The 26,791-nt window shown below is 37.6% G+C and overlaps 1 protein-coding gene and 1 pseudogene across 3 annotated transcripts; both read left to right on the top strand.

Moving 5' to 3' along the window:
• Nucleotides 1-348: 348 nt before the first annotated feature.
• LOC129447935 (nectin-2) lies at nt 349-17,474 on the top strand. Of its 3 annotated transcripts, none has more exons than XM_073872070.1 (7): nt 359-651; nt 5,596-5,705; nt 6,120-6,372; nt 7,123-7,419; nt 10,193-10,331; nt 10,467-10,544; nt 10,649-10,880. In XM_073872070.1, exons 1-7 carry the CDS (start codon nt 591-593, stop codon nt 10,860-10,862), a joined length of 1,152 nt encoding a protein of 383 aa, XP_073728171.1. In that variant the 5' UTR covers nt 359-590; the 3' UTR covers nt 10,863-10,880. The 3 variants fall into 3 exon arrangements, with proteins under 3 accessions (XP_073728173.1, XP_073728171.1, XP_073728172.1); XM_073872071.1 differs by lacking the exon at nt 359-651 and adding an exon at nt 5,357-5,513; XM_073872072.1 differs by lacking the exons at nt 10,193-10,331; nt 10,467-10,544; nt 10,649-10,880 and adding exons at nt 16,691-16,771; nt 16,883-17,474 and having other exon boundaries at nt 349-651.
• A 4,999-nt stretch (nt 17,475-22,473) lies between these two features.
• LOC141367243 (uncharacterized) lies at nt 22,474-25,108 on the top strand (annotated as a pseudogene).
• The last annotated feature ends 1,683 nt before the right edge of the window (nt 25,109-26,791 follow it).

Raw genomic sequence — 26,791 nt, 5'->3', positions numbered from 1 at the left:
GATAATTTTAATAATGACAAAGGCCTGCATTTTTTGTCCTTTAAACCAAGGGGCCAGATTACTAATACACATGCACTCAGTTTACATGTTTTACTCAATTTCTTCTTTATTGATGGAAATCATTGCACAATACAATGCATTTTTTTATATTTTAATAACTATAAAGCTTAAAACTTTTATATAACTTTACAAAAATCACGGAACAGTGGATGAGGTTTTATGAAATTTGTAAAAGACAAATACTGTCTTTTGATAAAATTGAATAAAACTAAAACAAATTAAAATTTGATAAAACTAAAGACTTTTCAGAGATATAAAGGATGCAATACTATTGGTACTCAAGTTAACATGAAATTTGCCGAAATAGTGTGTTATTTGACCTTTAATTCTTTTGAATGTGTCAGCTTAAGAAACACTGAACAAGGAAATGTTTCTCAGAAATCTGGTCATCTTTGTGACCTTTGGTGGCACTATGGTGTCAAGAATTTACACTCAGCTGGTAATACAGGGAAGTTATAAACCACCGGAAGTGCTCAAATGTTTTAAACAGCTGCAAGTTCATTTAAGAGAACCCCTGACAGAATCTCAGAATGGCTGCTGTGAGTCATAAATGTCTGCTAGGACTCATCATTCTCTGCTCACTTCTCACAGGTAAAATATATAAGACTTTTTAAAAGTTCTGTGTATGATGACAAACAAATGCATTGAAAAACTCTTGCAGAAAGTCTAGTAGTAAAGTGTTAGTTTGAACATTCCAAGTTTCATCTTCCTTAAAACTAATGTTTGGTACATACCGCTACACAGTGCACTAACATTTATCAAAGAGTTTGTTCTTTTCACATATTAAAAATCTAATATGAGAATCTCATGAAAAAGTTATAAAGTTATCTAAACCAATAAATTGTTCATTTGTTTTATTTTAGAAAAGATTTAAAGTGTAAAAAGTGGAGAAACAACTGTGGAAAAGTGAAAATATATTATCTTCTCAAAAGGCTTTATGGTTAGATATGTATGCATCCAGTAAAAAAAGTCAGAACTGAGTGTAAGATGTCCTTAACATAATATGATTCTCTTTCTTTTTAAACTCAGTGTAAGGTATTTTAGCTTTTACCTTCTGAGCTGAAGTTACACTTTATAAATAGTTTTAATATAATCTGTGTATTTATGAAATATAATAGCAATAAATTTTGGCTAAAACAAGGCAAAATTTGGCTACCAGTGAAACTAATAGATGTCTAACCATAGCCCAAGAATAGACGATGCATATACTTTCAGAACATGTAAAAGAAATGAAAGCGAACACCTTGAACACCTGTTGACTTTGCATACGTATTCACATATCTCCTGTTCTAAGATCTGTATCTTCTCTGTCTTTAACAGTACCATTTGTGAGTCTTTCTTCTATGGGTTAGTGAGCATTAACCGCTGCCCCTTTCTTAGGATATTTGAAATAGCCTCGACTGAATGTAATTTGATTGTTTTATAGTTTATTATTGCTTTGTTTTATGCTTTACTTTTGTAAGGTGCCCTTGAATGTCAAGAAAGGTGCCTATAAACAAAATTATTATTATATTGGAATATCATACAATTTATTTTGGCAAAAATGGCATGTAACCAAATTTAAGCTTATTTAGTGTAGAAGTGGGTTACTCATAGCCGGACTATATTTGGTCTATTAGGCCGTCACACTGCTCAGTTTTGTATGCTGACATAAAACAAATTCATAAGGGGACACTAACAACTGAAGGTCTATGATTTAATTTTGACCTGACAGATGCCATTGTATATCACATCTTAAAAAAAAAACAATGTCTTGAAAAGATAAAGATACATAAAGACATTATTTAAAGACAGTACAACAAAAAAACATACCACCAAGATAAACCTCTCACCTATAAACATGGCTGTGTCTAGGTGTGGACAGCTCAGCCAAACATCTAGGCCAGTGTTTCCCAACCCTGATCCTCGGGCACCCCCTTCCAGAAAGTTTTAGATGTCTCCTTATTTAAAACACCTGATTCGATTCATCAGCCTCCTTCCAAAATGGTAAAGACGTGTCCCTAACAAGCTGATGAGTTAAATCAGGTGTGTATAATAAGGAGACATCTAAAACTTTCTGGGAGGGGGTGCCCGAGGACCAGGGTTGGGAAACACTGATCTAGGCAAAGACTTTTGTTATTATTAACCCTAAACAAAAAAGGTGCTAATATGAAAGTGGTACACCGGCTCATAATCATAGAGGAAAGGAACCACTTTCAGGGGGAAAATAAGGGTCTGATTCAGCTTGTCGAAGCAGGGACAGAGCTTGTCGGGACTTAGCCTATACAAGTGCACGAAAATGTAAGCACTAAAGCAAGCAAACAATAAAGTCAAAAGAAAACCTATATGGAACGTTTCGGCTACGTATGTAACCCTCGTTCCCTGAAGCAAGGGAACGGGAGACGTCACGTCGTAACCGACAAATTGGGAACCGCTCCCAATTCGTCGGTCACGACGTGACGTTGTAGTGACCGACTGAAAGGGAACCATCTTTTTATTTGTTTGCACCTCTTGTTCATAGAGCTGACAAAACCAGTGCCACAAATCCATTTGTAGTCTGTAAAATTTGTGTGAAACTGGAAAAAAGTGCTTGCTGTGCTGCTTTGTATCCCAGCAGTCACTTATCCAGTTTCCAGTTTTTTGAGCAATAAATACTAAATACTGCCACCTGCTGCTATCTTCTCTTATGTAGGCACAGAATGCAAATGCTAACTGGTGTTGATCATCAGCTTGGTGTGATAGGGCAAATTTATCAATGTGTTTTTGGCTTGATTGTTCTGGCTAAGAACTGGGGTTTCTGTATATAAAGTAGATGCTGGTAGGAATGTAGGCCTACAGTAGGCTACTGTGCAAAAGGCCACCACTACCAGACTTGTTCTTTTAGAAGTTTTAATGTCCATCCATATTTGTTTTTCAATCTCTTTTGTTGGATTGCAAACAGAAAATACAGGAAATATGTACACAAAAAATACATTTTCAATGTCTTCTTTAGGCATCGTCTGTGTTTAGTGTGACCTCTCTTGGCACTAAACACATCTTGAGCGTTTTTGAGCAGAATGAAGGAAAAAGACTAATTTCATTCATATTAGTAATTAGGATTTATTTAGGTTTAAGAGATCCTGCAGTTTCCTGCTATTGCTCAAGTGGAAGGGGAGTTTATTCTAAAAACTTGACACATCAGTTTACACGTTTATACAGTTTTTAATACTATATACACATTTCCTGTATTTTCTGGATGTATTCTAATAAAGAGACTGAGGAATAATTATAACATTGCAAAAACAACAAATATAATTCTGGCATGCATTGTGGCCTAAGACTTTTGCACAGTACTATATATCTCACAGAAACTGATGTAAGATGTCACAGCCAACATGATCTCACGAATTTCCGTGGCATAGTCACGGAATTTTTTGCTATTTTTTCCGTGGCATTCTCACGGATTGGTTACTCAACTGGTTTGTCCTATTTTCTTACCATTGTCGCTTCGGTTTAGGGTTAGATTTACATAAAATGACATCCCTACCCAAACCCAACTCTAACCCCAACACCAGGCGACAATTGATTAAAGTTTAGAAAATATTGAAGAATACATCAGAAAAAATAGTATAAACCAATACTTACAGTGACATACTAACGCAAACACCAAATCTAACCCTAAACCGAAGCGACAATGGTTTGAAAATAGGAAAAAGCAGTTGAGTAACCAATCCATGAGAATGCCACGGGAAAAGAAAGTCCGCGGCAGGGCCACGGAAATATGCGGCGATCCGTGAGAATGCCAGGGAAAAATGAGCAAAAAATTCCGTGATGAGCATGTGAGCTGGTCCAAGTTGGCTGCAGCAGCTTCAAAAAGATTCCAATTATTGCAGTCAAAACAGGCTTAGTGCTTTAGTGATCTGTCTGTCTGAAGAGCTTAATACAGGTTTAGATGATTTAAAGGGATACTTCACCGATTTAGCATTCAGCTTTGTATCTGTAGAAACCCGGCAGTATTACTGAATGACCATGTTTCCCTCCCTCATTTCCCCCTGAGAGGAGAGATATCTGCATTTTGGTTCTGCAAAAAAGTCCTCCGATGATGTAATATGACGATTTTTGCATCATCGGAGGACTTTTTTGCAGAACCAAAATGCAGATATCTCTCCTCTCAGGGTGAAATGATGGAGGGAAACATGGTCATTCAGTAATACTGCCGGGTTTCTACAGATACAAAGCTGAATGCTAAATCGGTGAAGTATCCCTTTAAGTGTCTGCCTGCATGTTGGGAGAAAATGGATCAGGCAGTGATTTGCTCTTGGAACAGAGTTAGGCATTATACTTAGTTAGTTCACAGGTAAGGTTTGCTTTATTGAGTCTCTGAGATTAATGATAGATGTTTGAGACCTGGTATGACATCTCTCTGTCTGTGATTTGATCAGCCAACTGTTGCTGTGCTTACACAGACTTGATGCAGAATGTATTGTAAATGACCAGAATAAAAAAACCTCAGATGGTGATCAAGGACTTGCAGTGAATAAAGAGCACATCTAGATTAGAGCATCTGAAAACCAGCTCTCGTCGGATTAAAACTAAAGTTTAAATTAAATTAAAGTTCACCACCTCTTATTTTCCCTGATAATTCCACAACAAAATCCAGCTGGACGCTGGGTAGCAGATGTATCATACTGTCTGTAGTGATGGGAGAAACAATGCTTTTCAAAGCCTTTAATAAAATTAAAGACATCAATAATTAAAACATCCCTTGTTTGAAATAAGCACATTCAGTTGCGCAATGCGCAAGCTGTGGTGTGATTACTGTCAGCACTTTTGCAATTACTATATTTATCATGCTTTGTTAGCAATTTGGAAAGTCTTTCGTAATTTGCAGATTGTGGGAATGTTATAATCAGGAAGTATTCTGGTATTTGGTATAAGCAGTACTTGTATTATTGCCTCATTATGACAAATCGCTAAAGTGTTTCATAATCTTTGTAAGTTGCTTTGAATAAAAGTGTTTGCTAAACTTTTTTCAGTCAGAGATGACTGTCAAAGTAATGTCCATATGGAAATTACACGCACGGTAATACAATTTAAGTTGTTAGCTAACATTTTGTGTATACATATATACAATGAATGGCCTTTTATGAACAAGCTTGACCACAAAGTTTTGCTTGGGGTCCTAGAAGTCTAGGACTGGCGCTGCACGCATGCACGCACACACGCACGCACACATACTTGCTGTATGTGTTTTGTAATGTGTTAGATGATAAATGCTTCGGGCAGAGAGGGAGCCGGATATTTTTTTATAGATACTTTCACGCTTGCACACACATTCGTATAGACTCTCGCTCTCTCGCACACCCTGCCTGAGATCAGAAACACTGGCCTACTTGCCGTTTCAATGTAACCTCGTTCATAATTTCTAATTTCAGCATCTTTGACTCAAGGCTGCACCAGCATGTTCCGAAATTCTCTCTCACACGTGTGGCAAGGTGGTCGCGGTTCACCTGAACGTAGCCAGACAGAAGTGAAGGTTGTTTCCTGTTCTCATGACCTCTTCTCATTTTATGTCAGGATCACTGGCTCAGCGGGTGAGGGTGGAGCCAGAAGTCGTGTCATATCCTGGTCAGACTGTGACATTGCGGTGCCAGTTTCAAGACCGGGGTAATACCAAGCTCACTCAGGTATTTGTCTAGTAAAACATGTGAAACATCCAAAACTTTTTGTTGTTTAGAAGATAAGTTGGAAATTTCTATAACCAATACAGAAATAAATTAAAGAATGATGGCTTGTTAGAGATGTACTAGTTTTTAAGTTATCTAATTAAAAAAATTACCTGGTGGATAATAAAGCAGACTACACTAAACCATTTAACAACCACATTACAATACCCTGGCAGTCACTACAGCCCACTGTAGCAATGTGGTGGAGAGCTTTGTATGTATTTTTTACCCTTACTTAAATATTCAATTTTCTGTGTATGCATCTGTTGGTATGCAATGCATTTGGTTCCTGAAGTATATATTATTTTCTGCCACTACTGAACATACAGAATTTGTGCACCAAAACCCCCAATGTTTGTTTTCTCTGGGCTGCAGGTGGCATGGATCTTTGAACCGACCGATGGAGAGCGGACAAACATCGCTGTTTTCCATCCACAGTTTGGGATACAATATCCAACCAAATCCCCTGTAGCAGGGCGTGCCGGTTTTGTACTGAAGCTGCCCACTCTGGACAACCCATCCATTCAAATCAAAGATCTGAAGATGACTGATGAGGGGCAATACATCTGCGAATATGCCACCTACCCCTCCGGCAATGTACAGGGAGCGTCATCACTGATCATGCTGGGTAAGTGTGTGGAAACAAACCAAGCCAAAAATTTGAAGCTTTAAAAAGCAAAATAATAGCTGCTTGACGCATCATACAGCTCTGGATTTGCCTGTACAGATGTGATTGGCTGTTCCTCCTTCTTAAGTTGATATGGAATGATACAATGTTTACATAATACATGTTGATACATACAGGGTAAAGCTGATTGATTGGTTCTTGTCACATGACCTGCAGTGCGGATGTGGCTTTTAAAGAGTTGAAATATTAGGCCCTGTCCCAAATGGCGCACATCATGTGGACTTTCGGTTTCGTGGCCTTAAATTGTGCATGCTTAGTCTACGAGTCCGTGTCCCATCTGTCATTTTTATGCTCCGAAGTGTGCTCATAAGCGCCCCCTTTGCACCCTTGATGATGTCTTCGGTGTTTAGGGGCTTGGAGATGTCAAAAGCACATCTGAAAATAACCCAGAAGTGGTAAGTGCAGTTTCAGCACTGGGATAAAGGGATCTTTGTGCAAATATGCGCGCACATGCTCATGTCAGTGTCTGTTGGCTTAATGGCTTTTATGTATTATTTATCGCTTGCTGTCTATTGCTTTTCTCCTTTCTTTCTCTTTAAATCTTTCTCAGAGCAAACATGAGCACAATGTGAGCACTGTGTTAGCGGGTTTAGGGACAAACCAAACTGTGATCTTGCCATCCCAGCCTGCTCCTACCCTCCTCACAGTTGAACCATCAAATAAAGATCAAACTCTCTCTATTCCCCACAGCTAAACCGAGGAACATGGCTACTACAGTCACAGTTACTGCAGGCAACACTCCGGTCATTGTGGCGTGCTGTGAATCATCCAATGGCCGTCCTGCAGCAACTATTTCTTGGTCCACCACGCTGAACGGAAATGCGACGACGCCGCAGACGACGAACAATCCCGACAACACCGTCACCATCCAGAGCGAGTACATGCTTGCCCCACAGTCCACTGATAATGGCAAAGACATCACCTGCATTGTGTCACACCGCACCATGCCCCAACCAGAGACCTTCCCCATGAAACTCGTTGTTGAGCGTAAGATTGATTTTATCCAGATGATTAAACCAGCAGCTGTTTATCCAAATGCTCAATTATGCAAAGCATCGCTGACCGTAACTCTATAGTGAAAGCTGAGAAGTTGCATTGTATTGAATCACTTGAATTCTCAAGTTCAACACAAGTCACTAAATCCTACACTTAATTAATTACATGGATTTACTAATCACACAGACACCAGAAATGTTTTGGGTTTTTTTGCATTCTGTAGTTTAGTGAATCATTACCCTTGCAAATACGTCTGTGCTTTCTCAGTTCACTGCCTTGTGATCTATGAACTGGCACCTAGCAACTGCAAAATACTTGGTGCATTTCTAGAGATTTGTAGCATTTAAACTTACGTAGAGTGTATGCTTTTTTCCTGAAAGCAAGATTCAAGATTTACAGCTATATCAGTGGAGGTTTAGAGGTGGTTTCCCAGACAGGGTTAAGATTAAGACAGAACTAAATGCATGCCACACATTTTTTAAATATTTCTTTGTAAAAAAAATTGGACACCATTAAACCTTTTCTTCCACTCCACAATTATGCACCATATTGTGTCACATACAATCCCAATAAAAGACATTTTTATTTGTGGTTGTAACATGAAAAAATGTGGAAATTTTCATTTGGTATGAATACTTTTGCAAGGCACTGTAAGCCCTGTCTGAGAAACACCTCATGGTGTTTTTTGGGTTATTTAATCCACTCTTGGACTGCCAAACCACTTTGAGGCGGTTTCATGGATAGTGTTTAGATTAGGCCAGGACTAGGGCTCGGGGTGCGTTCCACTCCAGTTTTAGACACACACTCGCGAACTTCCCTAGACACTTCCCCTCGGGGGAATCCCTGTCGCCATTTTGAAGTGCGTTCCACTTCGTCAAGTGGACGAGGGAAGTTTGTATGGACAGACCCTCGCTGCCTCGATTTTGACGAGGGAGCGAGTCTGCTTCATATGTACACTTCATGCAGCTCCATATCCCACAATGCAACACGATTGTGACGTCACTTCAGCAACTCGCGCTTTGCACAGTTCAAATGATGGAGGGGGCAGTCTTCACTTTCTATGTGATCAAGGGCTTAGGGCGATCCAAGTGTTTCAGCAGTAGTGGGCACTCGTACAACGTAAGCAATGACGTACATCCTAGTGAATGAGACTGAGGGAAGTTAGCAAGGGAAGGTCATAAAAAACGAACTGGAACGCAGGGCAGGTTGCATAAAGCATCTTAAAGGTATAGCGGAAGATTTTCTTTTTCCGGATGGATCATCAAGACTATTGCTCATCCCAGTTGTAAATCATTCTGATGATATGTTGACGTACGGCCGTCGTACGTGCTCGTCCCTAGATTCTCTACACATCCGCACTTTCAGGTGTATATGTGGTAGGCCACGGCTTAAGCCAATCATTGAAGGTCGCGTTCTCACCGTGTTTTTTCAAAATGTCTGAGGGTCGCAAGAGAAAAAGTGTTGAGTGACGAATTGCATGACAAGAAGAGAAAGGCAAGAATGTTTTTATGAGGATATTTCACACGCTGGCGTGTGTTAAAACCACAGGTTGGGGTTCCCACTGATGCCTCAGTCGTGAAGTTTCTACTCGACAGGTAAAGTTTGTCATGCTATTTGGAGAAATCCATTTAAAATCACTGCTAGTAAAAGTTGAAAAAAGCAGTGATTAGCGATGCTACCCCTGACTGCACAAGTCCCGAACCGCGCAGACACGATACGGAAACATTTCAATGTACAGTATGAGCCATGCCGGCAGTAACTCGTAAACAGAATGAAGAGAAGAGGCTCATGCATGCTCTCTCTCGTGCACACGTTTAATAGGCGTTTCCTCTCGAGGGCAGGTAGGGTGTTGCGCATGTGCATTTTTTTAAAAAAAGTGGAGGGGTGGTTCTTTTTTTTCAATTCAGGAAAATCTTCCACTATACCATTAAGTTTTTCCCTTAAGTATGACACTTAAGGGGTGATTTCCCCTTACCTAAGAGAATAACTTAAGGGTGTTGCATATAATCCCTTAAACAGTTCTGCCTCTTTTCCACCAAGGCAGTTTAAGTTCTGGTTCAGGGCCGAAGCTTAATTTCAAATCAGTTCTTTCTTTTTTTTAAAACCCAAAGCACCAGCTCTGAACCAGGAAATGTGCTTCTTAGTAGCACCAAAACATTGCTTGTCTAGAATTAAGAAGCGATTGTGTCTGGGGTTGGGGGCGAGGTTACTGGCACACAATTCTAGGAATGTAGCTACATGCTAAAGCTAATGTTGTTCTGTTTAAATGAACAGTCTTTACTTACCATTATTCTCAATTGCAACTTTCATTTATATCAATTACGTCCAGCTTCACGTACATGTTTGATTTGCTGTGTTTGGAGCCAATATACTGTAGGTACACACATTAATAACAATACAACATTCAAAATTGATGGTGTGTTTGTTTGGCGCAGCTGCTCTATCGTTGCTGGGAAAGATGAGACGTGTTCTAAGTAGACTCAGCAGTCGAACCATATCCGAACCAAAAGCACTAGCTCTGAACTAGCACCTGGTTCTTGCTGGTGGAAAGGGGGCTGGTAAGGATAACTGTTAAGTGTTTTCCGAAAGCAACCCAGGTTTGCCGTTATACAATTCTATTCTACTAGACTTCATTGGGACTAGGTGTAAGCCCTGTCTGGGGAAACTGCCTCAAACGGTTTAAATTTTATTAGCATATTTTTATAGCACTGTGTGTTTTGTTGTTGTATCACAAAAAGCTAATGGTTACAAAACTGATAAACAGGTGAAGGACCACCGCCACCTGAATGTTTAAACTCTACTAAAATTGTCCAAGACCTCCTCGGGGTGGACTCATCTGTCCTGGCTGGCATCCCTGAAGGTTTAGAGAGCAAAGCTGAACCAGAGGAACATCATAACACTGAGTGAGAAAACTTTGTCTCGCATCAGCATAAAATATAATCAAACTTATCACTGCTATGAGAATAGACAATTGAAAAATCATAGCAGGCATAATATATGACAACAAATAATATTATGTTATTCATTTCACGCATTAGACTTTCCCAGCAATCTCAGGAAAAGCAGTTTCAACACCGAAAGAACGCCAGCAGTACACCGAACAAGGCAGCAGCCAAGTGAGGCTTTATTTAACAATTATTTAAGTCTATTGTTAATTTGACTTTGAACAGCCTTATTTTAGACTATTTTATCATTTGTTTTAAAAACTTCTGAATTGCAGAAAAACACAAATATCCTCTTCTGCCGTTACAAGAGAAGAAGTGCTGGAACTGCAGATGGAAGTCTTACAGTTACAAAAGATCAAACTGCAGTTAGAGATTGAAAAACTCAAAAAGGAGAAGGAAAATCAATATCTTTACCACATTATTCTTAACAACAAACTTCTACCGCTACAAAGCGAAGGGAAAATAACAAGCACATCAATTGATGAATAAATACATTTTATGACAGTTCTTAAAGTGTTGTGTTTTTATGTAATTATGAGAACAAATAAAAGTTTTGATGCAATTGTCTAAAGCACACGGTGCACGGTCTAAATGGGCGTGTCTGATTCCACTTTTGCTAATTTAAAGCGTAACTAAACCCCTGATCAGAGCCTGACTCCACCTACTGGAAATATTTGAAAAATGCAAGAAAAGTGGGCAGATCCCTACAGAGATAGAGGTGACAAACTAAGCTTGTACCGAGTGTGTGGTGAGACCGTAAAAAAGGATGTGGTGAGCTTGAACCTGCTTACGTCACAATGTATTTTTTGGACCCAAAATCCAATAGGAAAATAGAGGGCAGCACTCAGATGTTTTTACACCATATATTGTTTTATTGAAACACTTTATATCCATATGTCAAAAAAGTTACTAAAATCAATGAACAGCACTAATAAATCCCCATTCTTACAGATCATTAACTAAAAAAAAGTTGGTTTAGGGTTTAGTTCCGCTTTAATGACGGGAAAAATTGTTTATGCACCAAGCTAACGGCCTAAAAGGGTTGTTCCTATTCTCATAATGAGCAATGTGTGTGTTTTGGGCATAACGTGCAACAAACCGAGCTGAGACTCTCATCCCTTTCAAAAGCCAGTTGCGCTGGGGCCATGCCTAATCCCTAATTAGAAAGCGGAATTTGTAAACTGAAAAACTAAGCAGAGGAAGAAGACCACCAGTTTAAGAATAATGTTAAAAAATGTGTTGTTTTCATTTTTATGAAAACTTTTATTTTTAGGATTAAAACCTTTAAACGCCATCATAGACGTAAAAATAGCAGGCTGTAAATGTATCCTACACTGTAAAAAAATTCCTTATAAATTACAATGTTATTGCAGCTGGGTTGCCGGTAATTTACCGTAGATTTACATTTATGTTATTTACTGGCAAGAGTTTGTTCAAAGTTAAATCAATTTTAAATATTAACAAGTCTTTATCTTTACAGAATAAAGCTATACAACAACAGCCTCATGCAAAGCATTCTGGGAACCAGAAATTATCATCAACCTTTTTCTGTTTTTTGCTTCAGATTTTGTTTCTCAGAATGTTTTGCTTGATGCTGTTTTTTAGTTTTACTCCGTAAAGACAAAGACTTGTAAATGTTTAATGTTCATTAAACTTTGAACAAAATGTTGCCAGTAAAAAACATAAATTTAAATCTACGGTAAGTTACCGGCAACCCAGCTGCAATTTCTACGGAATTTTTTTACAGTGTACATTATCATTGTAATCTCATAAAATAATTAGCAAATATGCAAAAAAAAAAAAAGGTTGGTGCTCTAAAAATACTTTATTTGTAACAAACAAGAGATAAATAATTTACAAACGTGAGGAGAGCTGTTTCAGCACTCGGACAGCGCCATGTTTTTTTATTTTTAAAAAGCATTACTTAAAAATGTTTCTCATCTCACTATATCAACAGGTACAGAGTCATCAAATACACTGAAAAAAAATTATGTAGCTTAAATAAATTGATTGCAACCACTTACCTAAAAAAAAAAAAAAAAAAATTCAGTGTACAATAAATTTGTGGGGTAGCATTAAAAAAAAACATTTAAACAATGATGCATTTGTTTAAAGCAAAGCATTTATTTACATAGGCTGCAGGTGAATCCGCTCTTTACGCATTCTAACGTCTCATAATTGGTCCATATTTATGTCCAATAGACTCAATAATGATCCTTTACATTCTAATCCGTTTATATTTTCATATTTAAAAGCGTTTTGTGCTGCTGCACATCCATGTATGTGATAAGCAAACCCGCGTTGTCGTCCCGTTGTGAAACTAGCAAAAGACACTTGCGTCACACATTGTGCTGCATTGCGCCGGGTGTATGATTGAGCCCAAAGAGATTAAAGATTTAAATCTTTAATTTTTTAAGTCAGCTTATATCATTTAAGTTAAATGACTTGTAGATGACATGCCTGTGCAGCGTTAAGGGGATTCATGAAAGGCGTCATGAGCGAAGGTGGTAAAAACTGTCCCCAAGCAAGAGGCCACTGTAAATTCTAGCCTCAAAATCTCTCCCGATATTGCTCTCTGCCAAATCCTGAAGTCATGTGTATGATGTAACAACATTTCTTATTCTGGACAAATGTTCATACAGTAACTGCACAATGTGCACATTAATTGAGTGATAGATTTTTCAGTTTACATATTGATCTCCGTGCATGTGTGCTGTCGGTTATACCACTTATTCGAGAAAACCCTGCTTATGGAAGAAAGAGGTTTGAATGGCATCCTATTTGTGACATGATGGAAAGGTCACTGTTTGGCTTAAATGACGACAAAGGGCCCCTACAAATCGGTTAATAACTCTGCTGCTCACAGACCATTTATGAACATCTCCCACTGAAAACTCCCAGATCAAAAAAAAAAAAAAACAATGTTCTATAAGCAGCTGTAACACTGCTGGTAGCGAGTGGTTGTGCTGATTGACACAAAGATCTTCTTCCAGTTTGTAAGCGATCTCATAAATTGTGCAACGATCAGATTGATATACTCATAACAATTTTTTGTCGATAAGGTGTAATCCTGTATTCTATTACATAATTTATTCTATTCTATACATGACAAACGACTTCAATGCTGTAAGGTAGTAATTTACATACTAAATCAGTGAATGTCCTGTGTAGTAATGTTTTATATAATTACTAATTATTTTACATCTTCATTTTAAAAAAGTGATAGGGGCCCCCGCACAGTATTGCATAAGGCCCACAATGGTACAACCCCTGATATCTGAAGTGCCTAGCAATTTTGGCAGTTCTATGTAGAAGTTTTTTTTTCTAAGAGTATAAAGCTAATGCAGTGTGATGCTCAGGTATTATGTGATGTTGGTTATTTGAGGTTTTATTAAATGCCTGTTAAAAAACTAACAGTCGACACCTGTTGCACAGATCAAGCAGTCACTTCCGCAAACCCTCAGACAACATCAACTAGATATGCACCAGAAATTGAAGACAATAAGACTTGTGTGTCATTATACAGAGGTATGAATTGTTATTAAAGCACAACACTACATTTATACTTATAATATATATACGATATAACTGCCCTTACAAAAAAAAGTTTATTTAAGTGTGCTATAAGCGACTAAAAATAAATCTAGCAACTTTTTAAATGAGCCTTATCTTCACATCTGTACACTTTCTGTGTCGCCTGTACCACCCTATAAGTGCCATGTTTTCTGTGTGAAGTGCTGAACTCTATCAGCATCTACACTCTGTATTCAGTACCAGTGATGCCACAGTTACTTTGAAAAAGTAATCTGATTACTGATTACTGATTACTCCTTTAAAAAGTAACTGAGTTACTTTACAGATTACTTGATTTTAAAAGTAACTAAGTTAGATTACAAGTTACTTTGTTAGTTACATTCCAGTAGCTGCCAACACCCCCACTGCCTCAACATTAAAAATGACAACCGGTTTTGCCAACACTCACTTTATTGGAAATGCATTTTTAACAGTAACGTCAACAATGTATCTCCTGACATTTTAAGTTGAACTGTTGTGTTTTAAAAAACTAAAATATATATATATGAGTAAAGACTCATATATATATTTTAGTTTTTTATAACACAACACAAGGGTCTTGACTTCACTTAACATAAATAGGGGTGAGCAGGGGCCATTTTCAGAAAAACTTAATTTTAAAAGCTAATGTTTTAGACAGAGATATATTTTTGCTGTGGTCAATAACTCACAAGTGTGGTCTACCAATACCAGCTGGAATTTTGAACAAATGTAAAACGACTTCTGTATAATTTCACTTTAAACAAGAGTAGTGAATTGTTACTTTTGACCTTGACAGCAGGGACGAAAGTAACACACAGGTGGGTCAAAATTAACACAACAAAACATGATAGATTTTTGTGTTACACTTGTTTTTATTAAATATATATGACTATGACCTCTTTAACATGTAACTGCAAACTTATTTTGTCATTTATCTTTGTAAAAAAATAATTAAATTACATTTTTATTTTAAATTTCAGTTTTATCAAATGTTTCAAAAGCAACCAACAGTACAAACTTAAATTGCTGAGACTAAAAAAATAATTCAATAGTTTGAACACTATGAAAATAAAATTAAATCAAATTAGAATAATATAAATTTTTTTACCATATTATACACAGTATTAGCAGCGGGACAAAACTAACAAGTGTTACTTTTGACCCGACAGGATCTATTTACTCTATAAACTCGACGCTTACTTTTATTTTGAAAAACTGAGAAGTCTTCAGGATTTTATATACTAAATACCTTGTAGATTTATCAGTATTGTAACACATGAAACGAGAAACACAACGCGTTGTAAGAAAAAAAGACCGCTTTTGGAATGTACTTATCATGGTTGAAAACACAGTTCTGGATCTACACGTGGAAATCGGTGAGTAAATAACGCGATATTTGTCAACTCTTTCAGAGGTTATGTGCTAATATGCTGTCATAGTGAGATGCAGATGTTATCAGGCTTGGAGAAAATCGCTTTGTTACTTTCGTTCTTTAACTCTCCCACACTTACTGGTTTGCACTGAAGTCCAGCTTTTGTTGTTTGGGTATTGGATGACCTCCTGCTCACTGCTTCTCACCACCGGGTGGGACTTGCTCTTAGTTTCACTGTCTGCGCCGTGCCGCGACTCCAAACACTAATTTGACGTAGTGTTTTTGTAGCTGCATCTCTCTTCTCTCTCCATTGTACGTTGTTTACGTTTGTGTCGCTTACACGTGACCTGAATTGTCCTCGTGCTGAAAACGTGACTTGTCGCACATCTGACTTCACTTCCCGAGACGCAAGAAGAAATATACAAGAAAATATATATTTTACTAAGGAAAATTTCAAAAATAGTAACGCACAGTGACTTGGATAAGTAACCTTAATCTGATTACTGGTTTGGAAATATTAACGCGTTAGATTACTCGTTACTAAAAAAAGTGGTAAAATTAGAGTAACGCGTTACTAAGTAACGCGTTACCGGCATCACTGTTCAGTACAGAGCAGACGTGTGAATGAGCTTTGCACGCACAAAACAGTGTTTTGTTTAAAAAAAAATTGGTTAATACTTTACTTGAAGGTTGTTCATAAGACTGACATGACACGTGAGATTTTATGCACATTTATGACTAAATGTGGAAACGTGGGGGGTGGTCATGGTGTAAGAGCTGTCAGAGACCAATGACAGCGCTGACCGCTGTCACGTGGTGTACGGTGCAGCGTTTCAAGTACAATAAAAACAACATATGTGAACACAAACCGCACTAACTGAAAAATGATAAAGGGGCGGTTTCCCGGACAGGGATTATCTTAAGCCAGGACTAGACCTGAGTTTAATTGGGAAATATAACTAGTTTTAACAAACATACCTTACTAAAAACATTACTTGTGTGCATTTTGAGGCAAAACAAAGGGCACTGATGTATTTTAAGATATGTCAGTGCAAGTTGTTTTGAGTTTGGACAGCTCTTTTATTTATTTTAGTCTAGGACTAGTCTAATCCCTGTCCGGGAAACCGCCCCACAATGTAATTTGGTGCGTTAAGTGTACTAGTACTGTTATTTTAGTATACTTACTGCATATAATGTACTTAAAATATACTTGAACTTTACTAAATAAAATACACTTGAAGTATGCTTATTTTATGTAAGGGTGTACATCAGTGTACTGAAGTAAAACACAGTTTGTCATTATGTTGTTTTATTATTTATTTACCCCTGATGTAGTCACTGACAGTTTTAAGGAATTTAATCGTATTATTCTTTGTTGTCTGTCTAATAGTGATTATAGTGATTGTTGAAATCATATCATTCACTGCTCCTACTGTGATTCTTCTTCAAATTATCTGTAAAGGAAGAGCTGGTAAGTTTTGACCAATCACAACAATATGATTTACATTAACCTGCAGCAATTTATGCTTATTATTTTATGAGAAGTTATTTATAGAAGTTTATTTTATATTTTTCTTCTCAGAAAAGAGAAGAAGGACCCAGACCACCCGGAATACAATCTGATTAAACACTCTCTTGGCAAATAACAAGATTTTTTATACATTTTATAGGAATTTGCATAACGCTTTCAAAGGCATAATTTTCCAGCAATCCATATTCAATAGCCTGCTTTATCTGAGAGAATTTACTCAACTAAAAGAATGAATGTATGATACAATGTAAATAACAGTGTTTAGATTAACTCACAGTGATCTCTTTTCACAACTATTAAAAGTTGTTTTTTAATAAAGACTTTTGTTGCTCTCTGTGCTTGAGTTCTGTCTTGCCAAAATCTTTGACATTACCAGTCCTTCTGAAGCTGCATGCTCAACGTCAGCAACTAGTAACAGCACAGCGAGGCAATATCATTCATTTCAATGAAACTTTTCAAACTTCTGGCAACTTGAGTGACAGTGACTGTTTGCAATGGGAAGGGCGTATCTAGCGACTCAACAAAGTTGAGAAAAGTTCAGATGATAAACAACTTTCGGGAGCGACTACCAATGAGTGAAGCAGGGGAGCTCATGTCATCCTTCTCTCATTAGTTAGTTAATGGAAGATTACTCGTTTGTTTAAAACTGTTACTAGGACAATCAGAATTGATGAGCTCATTGAAAGAGATGGGTGACACACAGCAATAAACTCGCTGGCAGTGTGCATGCAGCTTAAAGGACAAGTTCGGTATTTTACAGTTAAAGCCCTGTTTTCAGATTGTTTATGATGAAATAGAACTGTTTTGACTGAAATTTGGACATACGATCCTGGCCTGCATTTTCGGGTGTTTGTGGTATCACCTCCCACCTCTACAATGGCTGCGTAGGTGCACGGGAACAATCCTTCCTAAAATGCATTAAACTTTCATTTACAATGACGTGAGACTCACCGAGTGGTCAGGGGTGTTCACTGATATGCTCACACAAAAATCGCTGCAAAAGATGCTTGTAAGGTGGAAATTAATGACTTGCACATATTGGGAAAAAAACATATGATACAAAATTTACTTTTTTTACTTACTAAATGATTTTATCTTCCTTAAAAAACTTTGAATTTATTGCAAACAACCAAAATTTTTACTTATTGTTAGTCATTTAATGCACACCATGTTTATGTTTGCCAGATTGTATGTCCTTGGTTTTATCCACTTTTAACTGAAGGTACACCACATCCTTGATCCTGTTCCTGTAGAAGACTAGATTATTAGAGTCATTTGTATATTTAATAATATGCCTATCTTGTGCCATATTCGTGATATTCGCGTGATCATACATGAATTCGCGACACATAATATGACAAAGGTGAAAAACAACATCCCTGTGTCACGATCGGGAACACGAGTAAGGACACAAACGCAGGGTTCACACGAAAGGGTAACATTTAATATAAATAACATGAAATCAAACATGAGGAATAACACGGGCAGGTAAGAACAGCGACTGAAACACTGGAAACAAACATGACATCAGCGACAATCATCCGGCAAATGAGTACAACACGAACAGGGGTATAAATACAGACAGACTAATGATGTGCAGGTGTGATGAGGAATCAATGAATTGTCCAGGTGACGTAATCAGGACAGACACAAAACATGACACGGATTTCACCGTGACATTACCCTCCCCTTAACGAGTGGCTACCAGACACTCAAAAACAAAACAAACAGGAAGTCTGGTAGGGTGGATCCAGGGGAGGGATGGAGGGTTTGGAGACCACGACGGAGCCGGCGGAAACCGGGGAGAAACTGGCAGGGCAGGAAGCCGGGGCACGGCCGGGAGAACCGGAGTGGCCATCTCAGGGACCGACTCCGAAGACTCCACCCTCCTGGGAACCGACGGGGATCTGGTCGTCCTGGTGATCGACACCCACCATCCCGAGGAAAGGGGCTCCTCCACGGTGGCGACCACCCCGGGGAAAAATCGAGCGTGGCGTCCGTTCTCGAGCCCCAAAACGAGCATAGTGGTGGACCTCTCAGGAACCGACCCAGACGACTCTACCAGCAGGGGAATCTCCGGAATCGAGCCGACCCTCCAACCCGCTGCGTCCTTCACTGGCCGGATGATTCTGTCACGATCGGGAACACGAGTAAGGACACAAACGCAGGGTTCACACGAAAGGGTAACATTTATGAAATCAAACATGAGGAACAACACGGGCAGGTAAGAACAACGACTGAAACACTGGAAACAAGCATGACATCAGCGACAATCATCCGGCCAGTGAGTACAACACAAACAGGGGTATAAATACAGACAGACTAATGATGTGCAGGAGTGATGAGGAATCAATGAATTGTCCAGGTGACGTAATCAGGACAGACACAAAACATGACACGGATTTCACCGTGACACCCTGAAGTGTGCCTGTAGAACAAAATAACTGTTTGTTGTATATACATATACGATAACTTTTTTAAATCCATCCAAAAACATTTAAATAAATATGAAAAGATTTTAGATGCAGATATTTGAAGGCTACATACAGGTTATTGTAAATTGTTTACTAAAAATTTTGCATTCCACTTAATAAAAGAAGTAAAGGTCCATGTAGGTTTTACTAAGAGGGTGGGGGAGTTTGGGGTGGAGGATGCCTGAGCACTAGCCCCTTTCCCCGGATTTCCACCGACTGCGGAACGACTGCGGTGGGTATTGGCGGACGGCGGAGTGCAGAGCCGTAATGCAGTGCAAATCTGCAGCCGCTCCGCAGTTGGTGGAAATGTATTTACTTACGTTAAAACAGTCAAAACACCTAAAAATACAGGTAAACAAAGCTCAGCTTTTTAATGCTTAAGTAAGGGATAATGTAGAGGCAGCCGGTAGTTATCGAGAAATAAGCCCCGACAGTGTGATTAGGACCCGACGCGAAGCGGAGGGTCTTGTATCACACTGAAGGGGCTTATTGACCCGATAACTACCGGCTGCCTCTACATTATCCCGCTTATTACACAGCTACTTGCCACATAAGAAAAAACTGGACATGAATATGAATTTGAAACATTTTATTGGCATATTTGTTTTAAATTAACATTTTTATCCTTCCGCGAAACTTTGCACAGATGCATAAAATGATCGTAATACCTTATTAAGATCCTCTGCTTCATACTTGTCTGTCTCCATTTTTTTCTATTTTAGCCAGTGTTTGAGAAGTTTTAATGCCCATTCTGTATTTTTTTGTGTGTTGGCTTCGTAGCTGTCATGCTCTATTTTCAGTCTCAGTAAGCTCTCTGTTTTGTCGTTGTTCGTTCTTCTAGCCACTGTTTAAATGTTTTGTTTTTTCCGTACATGTTAAAATTAATGTCCAAATTTTCCATTCTTAATTGTGGTTGTCCAGTGTTTGTCACAAGATGGCACCAAACAGTAATCTTTATTGGCACGGAGCGATTTTACTCGTAAAAGTAGTACCGGCTATGCGTTATTACTTTGGAGCGGGTATTATTTGAAAAGAACGAACGTGCAAATGTCTCAACTGACCAATCAGAATCAAGTATTCCAGAGAGCCGTGTAATAATGATAGATATGTACTTGTGTAAAACAGTCTAAATACCTTTAAATATGGGTAAAACAGCTATATTTCATCCTTTATAAGTCAGTTTCCCAGACTGGGATTAGACTAGTCCTAAACTAAAATAAATGTAAGAGCTGTCCAAACTGAAAACAACTTGCACCGACATATCTTAAAATATATCAGTGTCCTTTGTTTAGCCTCAAAATCTCATTTTCCTTTTGTTAAACTAACAGAAAATTGAGCTGATTTTCCCATTTCTGTTTATTTGATTTCATATAGGATATCAAATAAGTAAAACATACACAGACAAGTAAAACTATCTGAATGAGTCATAATTTCTGCCTACAGTTTTAACTAAATAAAGTGATTATCAATTCTTTAGATGAAAAGAAGATTTTAAGTAAGAAAACCAAGTACAGTTACATTTATTTGTTAATTTTTGTGTTTGTTAAAGCAATACTTACAACATCGTTGCAACTGAATCTGAAATGTGCAAGTCTAAAACATTTACATTTTCAGTTTGTAAATTCCAAAATAATTATGCACACAAATAAACACAATCACTGTCTGTCACAGACTGCAGAAAACCTCTACAGTTGTCATGGTGGTCTTACTACGACCACATAAATATTCTTTAGTGTAAACCAGGAAATCAGAATTCAACACCAGTATGGTCTAATGCCAGCTGTGTTTCTATTCTCAATAAACACCAAATGTTACTTTGAAAAAAACGTGTTTAACAATGTCTTACACAATCCACAAAATAACAATACAATGCTAATAATACAGAACTGTGCAGCTATGTTAAATGTGGTTCTCATGCTGAAAATTCTCACAGTTTAAAACCTCAACAGGCAGATCTTTGCTGTCTACTGAAAGTGTTGCTTAAATGTGAAACTGGTGTTGTTAGGTACAATAATAGCAGAAATAGCTATAGGACTATTTAGGCATTTATAACATAAAAATAATAATAGCAACATTTTTAAAAAATAATGCCAAAATATTAAATTATTATATTACAAAACTACAATACAAAGTCAAATAACACACATGCTTGGATTTGAGCTAAAATGGGAAACAAATAAACTACACAAACTTAAAAAGAACCAAGCACAAGGTGCAACATGAGGTGCCCAGAAACTGAGAAACACACACTGTCTGCACGGCCTGTTTTTATTTCAAGCATAATCATGTTACAACGCAAATAGTATGTAAACTTATATATTATAAATCAGTAAAGAACTGATACTGCATTATTTATTTTATAAAATATAATTTGCCGTTCCATCGTGCACTGCTATAATCCTATGACGGTTTCGTGGTTTGATGAGTTAACACTCAGTTGCTGATACTAGGAGGTTATAAACCACAGGAAGGGCTAAATTTTTTTAAAGAAGAGCTGTTAGGACATCATTAAAAGAGAAGCACTAACAGAAACAAATAATGGCTGTTCAGATTCATATATGTCTGCTGGGACTCATCATTCTCTGCTCACCATTCACAGGTAAAGTAAAACATTCATACACAAGATCTGTGATGTGAACATCCATCTATTTAATGATCACTAAATACAGAATCTGGCAGTGAGAAAGGAAAGGCATTAGTTTCAACATGTTCAGTTTCATTTTGATGAAAAATCATGCTGTTATGTGATGTGCATGTTTGGTATATATATTGCTTTAATACACAACACATTTAAATCAATAAATCAATAATTGAAGGTAAAAGATTTACTTTAGAATAGGGGGTCAAATTGACTTTATTAGAAGATATTAGCAATTTATTGGTGGCAGTACTAAGCCAAAATTGCTCTTAATATTGCTTTGAATCTTAAAATCCCACAAATATAGCATTATATATTTTACTTAGTACGTGTAATTGAAACATTTGTTATTAAGTTTTACTTAGTAAATATTGTGATACTATTTATGCGGTTAACAATTAATTATCTTCTTAACCATAGTTAATTAATTAATGAGTAATGGGTAATATAGTCTTACTCTATATTTTTTAACGAATCATCAATTACTGTCTTATTAATGGTTAATTAGCTGTAATTTATTGATAATATAGTATGACTATACCTAATTATGCCTTAATTAATGCCTTATTAATGCATTATTATGGACCCCTAAAATAAAGTGTTACTGTATATATTATCATATCAGTAATGAGACTTCATATAAAGTGCCCATACAATATGAGAAGTCATCTATAACAATTAAGTGTAAGATGTTTTCAAAGAATACATCTATTACAGCTGATGCTCCGCAACATCGGCAATCAAGGCGATGGAGGAGAGTCAAAAAAGTTTTTTGTGACGTTTTTACCTTTTCGGCATTCCATAATGACACTACAGTGTAGCGTCAAAATGAATCTGTAAGCCGACACACGAGCCGACCCTGGGTGTTCTCACCGGTTTGTGAAGAAAACCCGAGAGGATACCGGCTCGATAGGAACACTATAGAATCTAGTGAACGTGTTAGGTGTCGCCCAGCCAGCAGCTCTACAAATGTCTGTTAGCGAGGAACCAGAAACCTGGCAAAGCAACAGGGCCAGACGGCATCCCAGCAAGGGTGCTTAAGCTCTGTGCCACGGAGCTGTCTCCTATTTTCCACACTATCTTTTGGGACTCATATACATCATATAATCATCTAATATATAATCATATAATTAAAATATTGATACTTTTAGAAAAACTGACATAATTATAAATATTATGAACAAACAATGAAACGGTGTCAAAATTCAACAACACAAATTATTAAGATATTCATTGTAAATAGAGTCACGTGTATTAGGCTCACACTAAATTCTCTGTTGCACTTAGTATAAATGCGCATTGCATGTACAGTCATCTTAATAGTTGTATGCTCTGTTATGCTGGAAAGAAGGGGTTGATAGTTTTAATAGCAATGTTAAATATTCAGCTATGCCCCTATTAATTTCTGGAAACAACCCAATGACAAAGCATATAAAAATCTATCTATCTATCTAGATCTATCTATCTATCTAAGACTGGATGTCATAATCTTAAGAATATATCTGCTCTTTGTCATTTAAATAATCAACTCTGCAATGTTTAAATCTTTGAATTTATTTATAAATATGTATAAATATATAAAACACCCAATCTACTGTGTTTCAGGTGTGACTGGAGAGACTCATGTGTTCAGTAGTTCTGGTGAAAATGTCGCTCTGGCCTGTATTAATGCTCTTTCTGGCTGCACCTCAACTACATGGACCTACAGCAAACATAGTTCATCAGCTGCAGAAGAACTGATTGAGGGAGGAATAAAGAATAAAAACATAGAGAGAGCTGAGAGACTGAGTCTGGGGTCTGACTGCTCTCTGAACATCTATAAAACAACAAAAGATGATCGTGGACAATACACCTGCAGACAATATGTGAATGGACAAAAACATGGAACTGATGAACAGATTTTTCTACATGTTCTTTATGGTCAGTGTTTCTGTTCATTTTGTAAATAAATGTCCCCAATAAGTCTCATGTCTATCATTTCTGTTTCAGTTTCTTCATCATCCGCACAGACTGAGATAAGATCAGGCAGCTCTGTGACTCTCACCTGTCAGTTGTTTACATTTGATAACACTTGTGAGGGTTTGATTCATTCTGACAATCTTCAGCTGTTCTGGGTAAATCAGGCTGATGTTAATCTGCTAGGGGACTCCAGATATCAGATATCAGCATCAGGACCCTGTATCATCACTCTGACAACAATACTCCTGAATGAAGACAACAACAGAGAGTGGAGATGTTTGGTTAAAATGAAGAATGAGATTAAGACATCAGTCAACTATACTGTCAAGTTTACAGGCAAGAAATCTGAAGGACAGGTGGACAAGTTTTGTTTTTGGAGCTGGACCATAAAACAATAAAAACCACATTCTGTGTCTATTTTTGAGAGACCTGTTGTCTCTCTCCACAGGGGTCACGGATACCCAGGAACTGATCTGTATTTCACCCCCTCTCTCTTCTCCTTTAAAGTTTTGGTTACTGGAAATATACTAAACACATGTAACATTGTGTATATCATATGTTGTGATGCTACGAAGGTTTCATTTTCATGTTTGGTGTTGTTTTAAAGGTGATGGTGCAATGGTTAAAAAGGTCTAATTTCTATAATGCTAAGAGAAAGTATATCAAAGTTTAAAACTTAAGACATAATCTGTACTCCTGTGATGGGTGTCAACTCATGAGGAGATCTAGATTACAGATGGTTAACAGTCCCATTTGGTGCTCCTTTAGGTCACGAGAACCAACCAACCAAATCCTGATTTGAGATGTTACTATTCTTTGTCTCATTCTGTGTATATAAGGTGGCTTGGCAAGAGACTCTGGGAAGTATTCTTTAGCAAGAATCTTCCCCACACTTTGGGTGTGTGTATTCAGACATTATGGAAGTATTCTTTAGTAAGAAACTTCTCCACACTTTGTGTGTGTATTCAAACATTATGGGAGAAATCTTTAACAGAATCTTCTTACACCATTTTGGGTATATTATATTCATGATGGAAGTACTCTGTAGCCAGAGTGTCTATTGCCAGGTATGACTTTGTAACTTTTGCAACTGTTGATCATTTTAATTAATTGGAATTGAATCAAATTCTGTATGATATTGTTTAATTTATGTTTGAAGCTGAAACCTGCCTGGTATAATAAATTGTTACATTTGATTCATCTGAATTCTTCAGAAATTGTATTGATTTATTTTAATTCTTTCAGAAATTGTTATGACCAGTAGATTAGAACGAGTCTGGTATTACCGCAAGATTATCCTGTCAGGATATTAACAGACTGAGGTTTTGATGGTCGAATGGAGCATGGGGCACATTCATTAAAACTCTCAGATTTATGTTTATTACCTGCCTTAGCAAGTTGCATGAGCGCTAAACTAAAGAAAACTATTTTTATGATCGGAGCAAGCATGGAGCGGCCAGACATAGAAATATTAGTTTTCCCGGCAACCTCTGACTAAGATCAGACTGACAATTTTGTGTCTGTGAGATGTACGCAAACGGCCGGCGTATGCTCTGTGCGATACCGGGTCCCTAATGAACGAATAACTAAGACTATGGGAATTAATAAATAATCAAACATCTAAATTATGATCAACAGATAATTGGAATAATGCACTAAATTCTTAATATATTAAATTGGAGTCAGATTATAATTTAAACACAGAGATCAAAGAAATTAATTTAATCATGATATGGAATTATTCTTCTAGAAGCGCTGAGGAAGGAACGAACACGAGTCCCCTTCACCCACTCCACTTGTATCCGTCGTTGGGCTTGTGGGTGGTACCTTACAAATCCAATTTTTTTTTATATCTAAAAATAATTTAAGAACACTGTCAAGATGAGTCATGTCAGTACATGTTTAGGATATAATCTTCCTTTAAAAAAATAGAATATATCAAATTTTCTTTACAAAACACTGAATTACACTTTGGGTGCATGTAGGGCAAATGCTAATGCAGTGTTGCTTTAAAATATTCAAATGGATGCTTTCTCATTCCTCCAGTCTTTGACCCAGATGCATCCTAATACCTCTTGCAGACAAAAAGATTTTAGCCTGATTTTGGTGTGATTCATCAGTCAAAGGGTATTGTGGTGATTTGTTTATGACAAAGGGGGTTGCAAGACTTGATTACTTTATCTATAAAGTATATAACGAACCTGCATCACATTTGCAGCACTTTACGATTTTTGTTTGTAACGTTTGTACGACGTTTGTAACACTGACAATAAAAGCTATGGAGTTTTCATACACAGCTTTAAACAGTGCAAAACAAGAGAGATGATAATATTGGTGCTGCAATGTGAAATTATGCAACAGAGAAAATGTTTGTTGAGATATGGCCACAATAATGTGCTCTTCTAACATTTCCCTTATGAAAATGAATTTTGTAACACACAGCTAACAGTTTTTGAGAGTAAGTCCATGTTGCAGGCAGTCCATGCCCCATGCCAGTGCTCATGCATTCTCCATTTCATGTTTTGGACTGACATTTACAACCCTTACAAAAATTTACCATGATAAAACCATTGAAAACGTCTCGGTTACGGATGTAACCCTCGTTCCCTGAAGGAGGGAACGGAGACGTCACGTCGTGACCGACGAATTGGGAACTCGCTTAGAGAGACCAATCTGCTTCGAATACTACAAAAAACGCCAATGAACTTGGCATTGAGATATTTGCATAATGCTGGCGCCGCCCCGCCAGGTGCGTATATAAGGCGCACGTGCAAATAAGGAAATCAGCTTCTGTTCGCTGAGAAAGCCGGAAGGACCGGCCTAAACAGCAGGTGGCAGCACCTGTGGCGACGGGACGTGACGTCTCCGTTCCCTCCTTCAGGGAACGAG

The sequence above is a fragment of the Misgurnus anguillicaudatus genome, chromosome 10 (assembly GCF_027580225.2).
Source record: "Misgurnus anguillicaudatus chromosome 10, ASM2758022v2, whole genome shotgun sequence".
NCBI classification, from domain to species: domain Eukaryota; kingdom Metazoa; phylum Chordata; class Actinopteri; order Cypriniformes; family Cobitidae; genus Misgurnus; species Misgurnus anguillicaudatus.
Note: the sequence above shows the minus strand (reverse complement) of the source record. Positions and strands in the feature narration are given on the sequence as shown.

Coding starts and splice junctions, on each gene's coding strand:
- LOC129447935 (XM_073872070.1), top strand. CDS start 591: ATGGCTGCTGTGAGTCATAAATGTCTGCTAGGACTCATCATTCTCTGC. Junction 6,373..7,122: donor GTCATCACTGATCATGCTGG/GTAAGTGTGTGG, acceptor TATTCCCCACAG/CTAAACCGAGGAACATGGCT. Junction 10,545..10,648: donor CCGAACAAGGCAGCAGCCAA/GTGAGGCTTTAT, acceptor TCTGAATTGCAG/AAAAACACAAATATCCTCTT.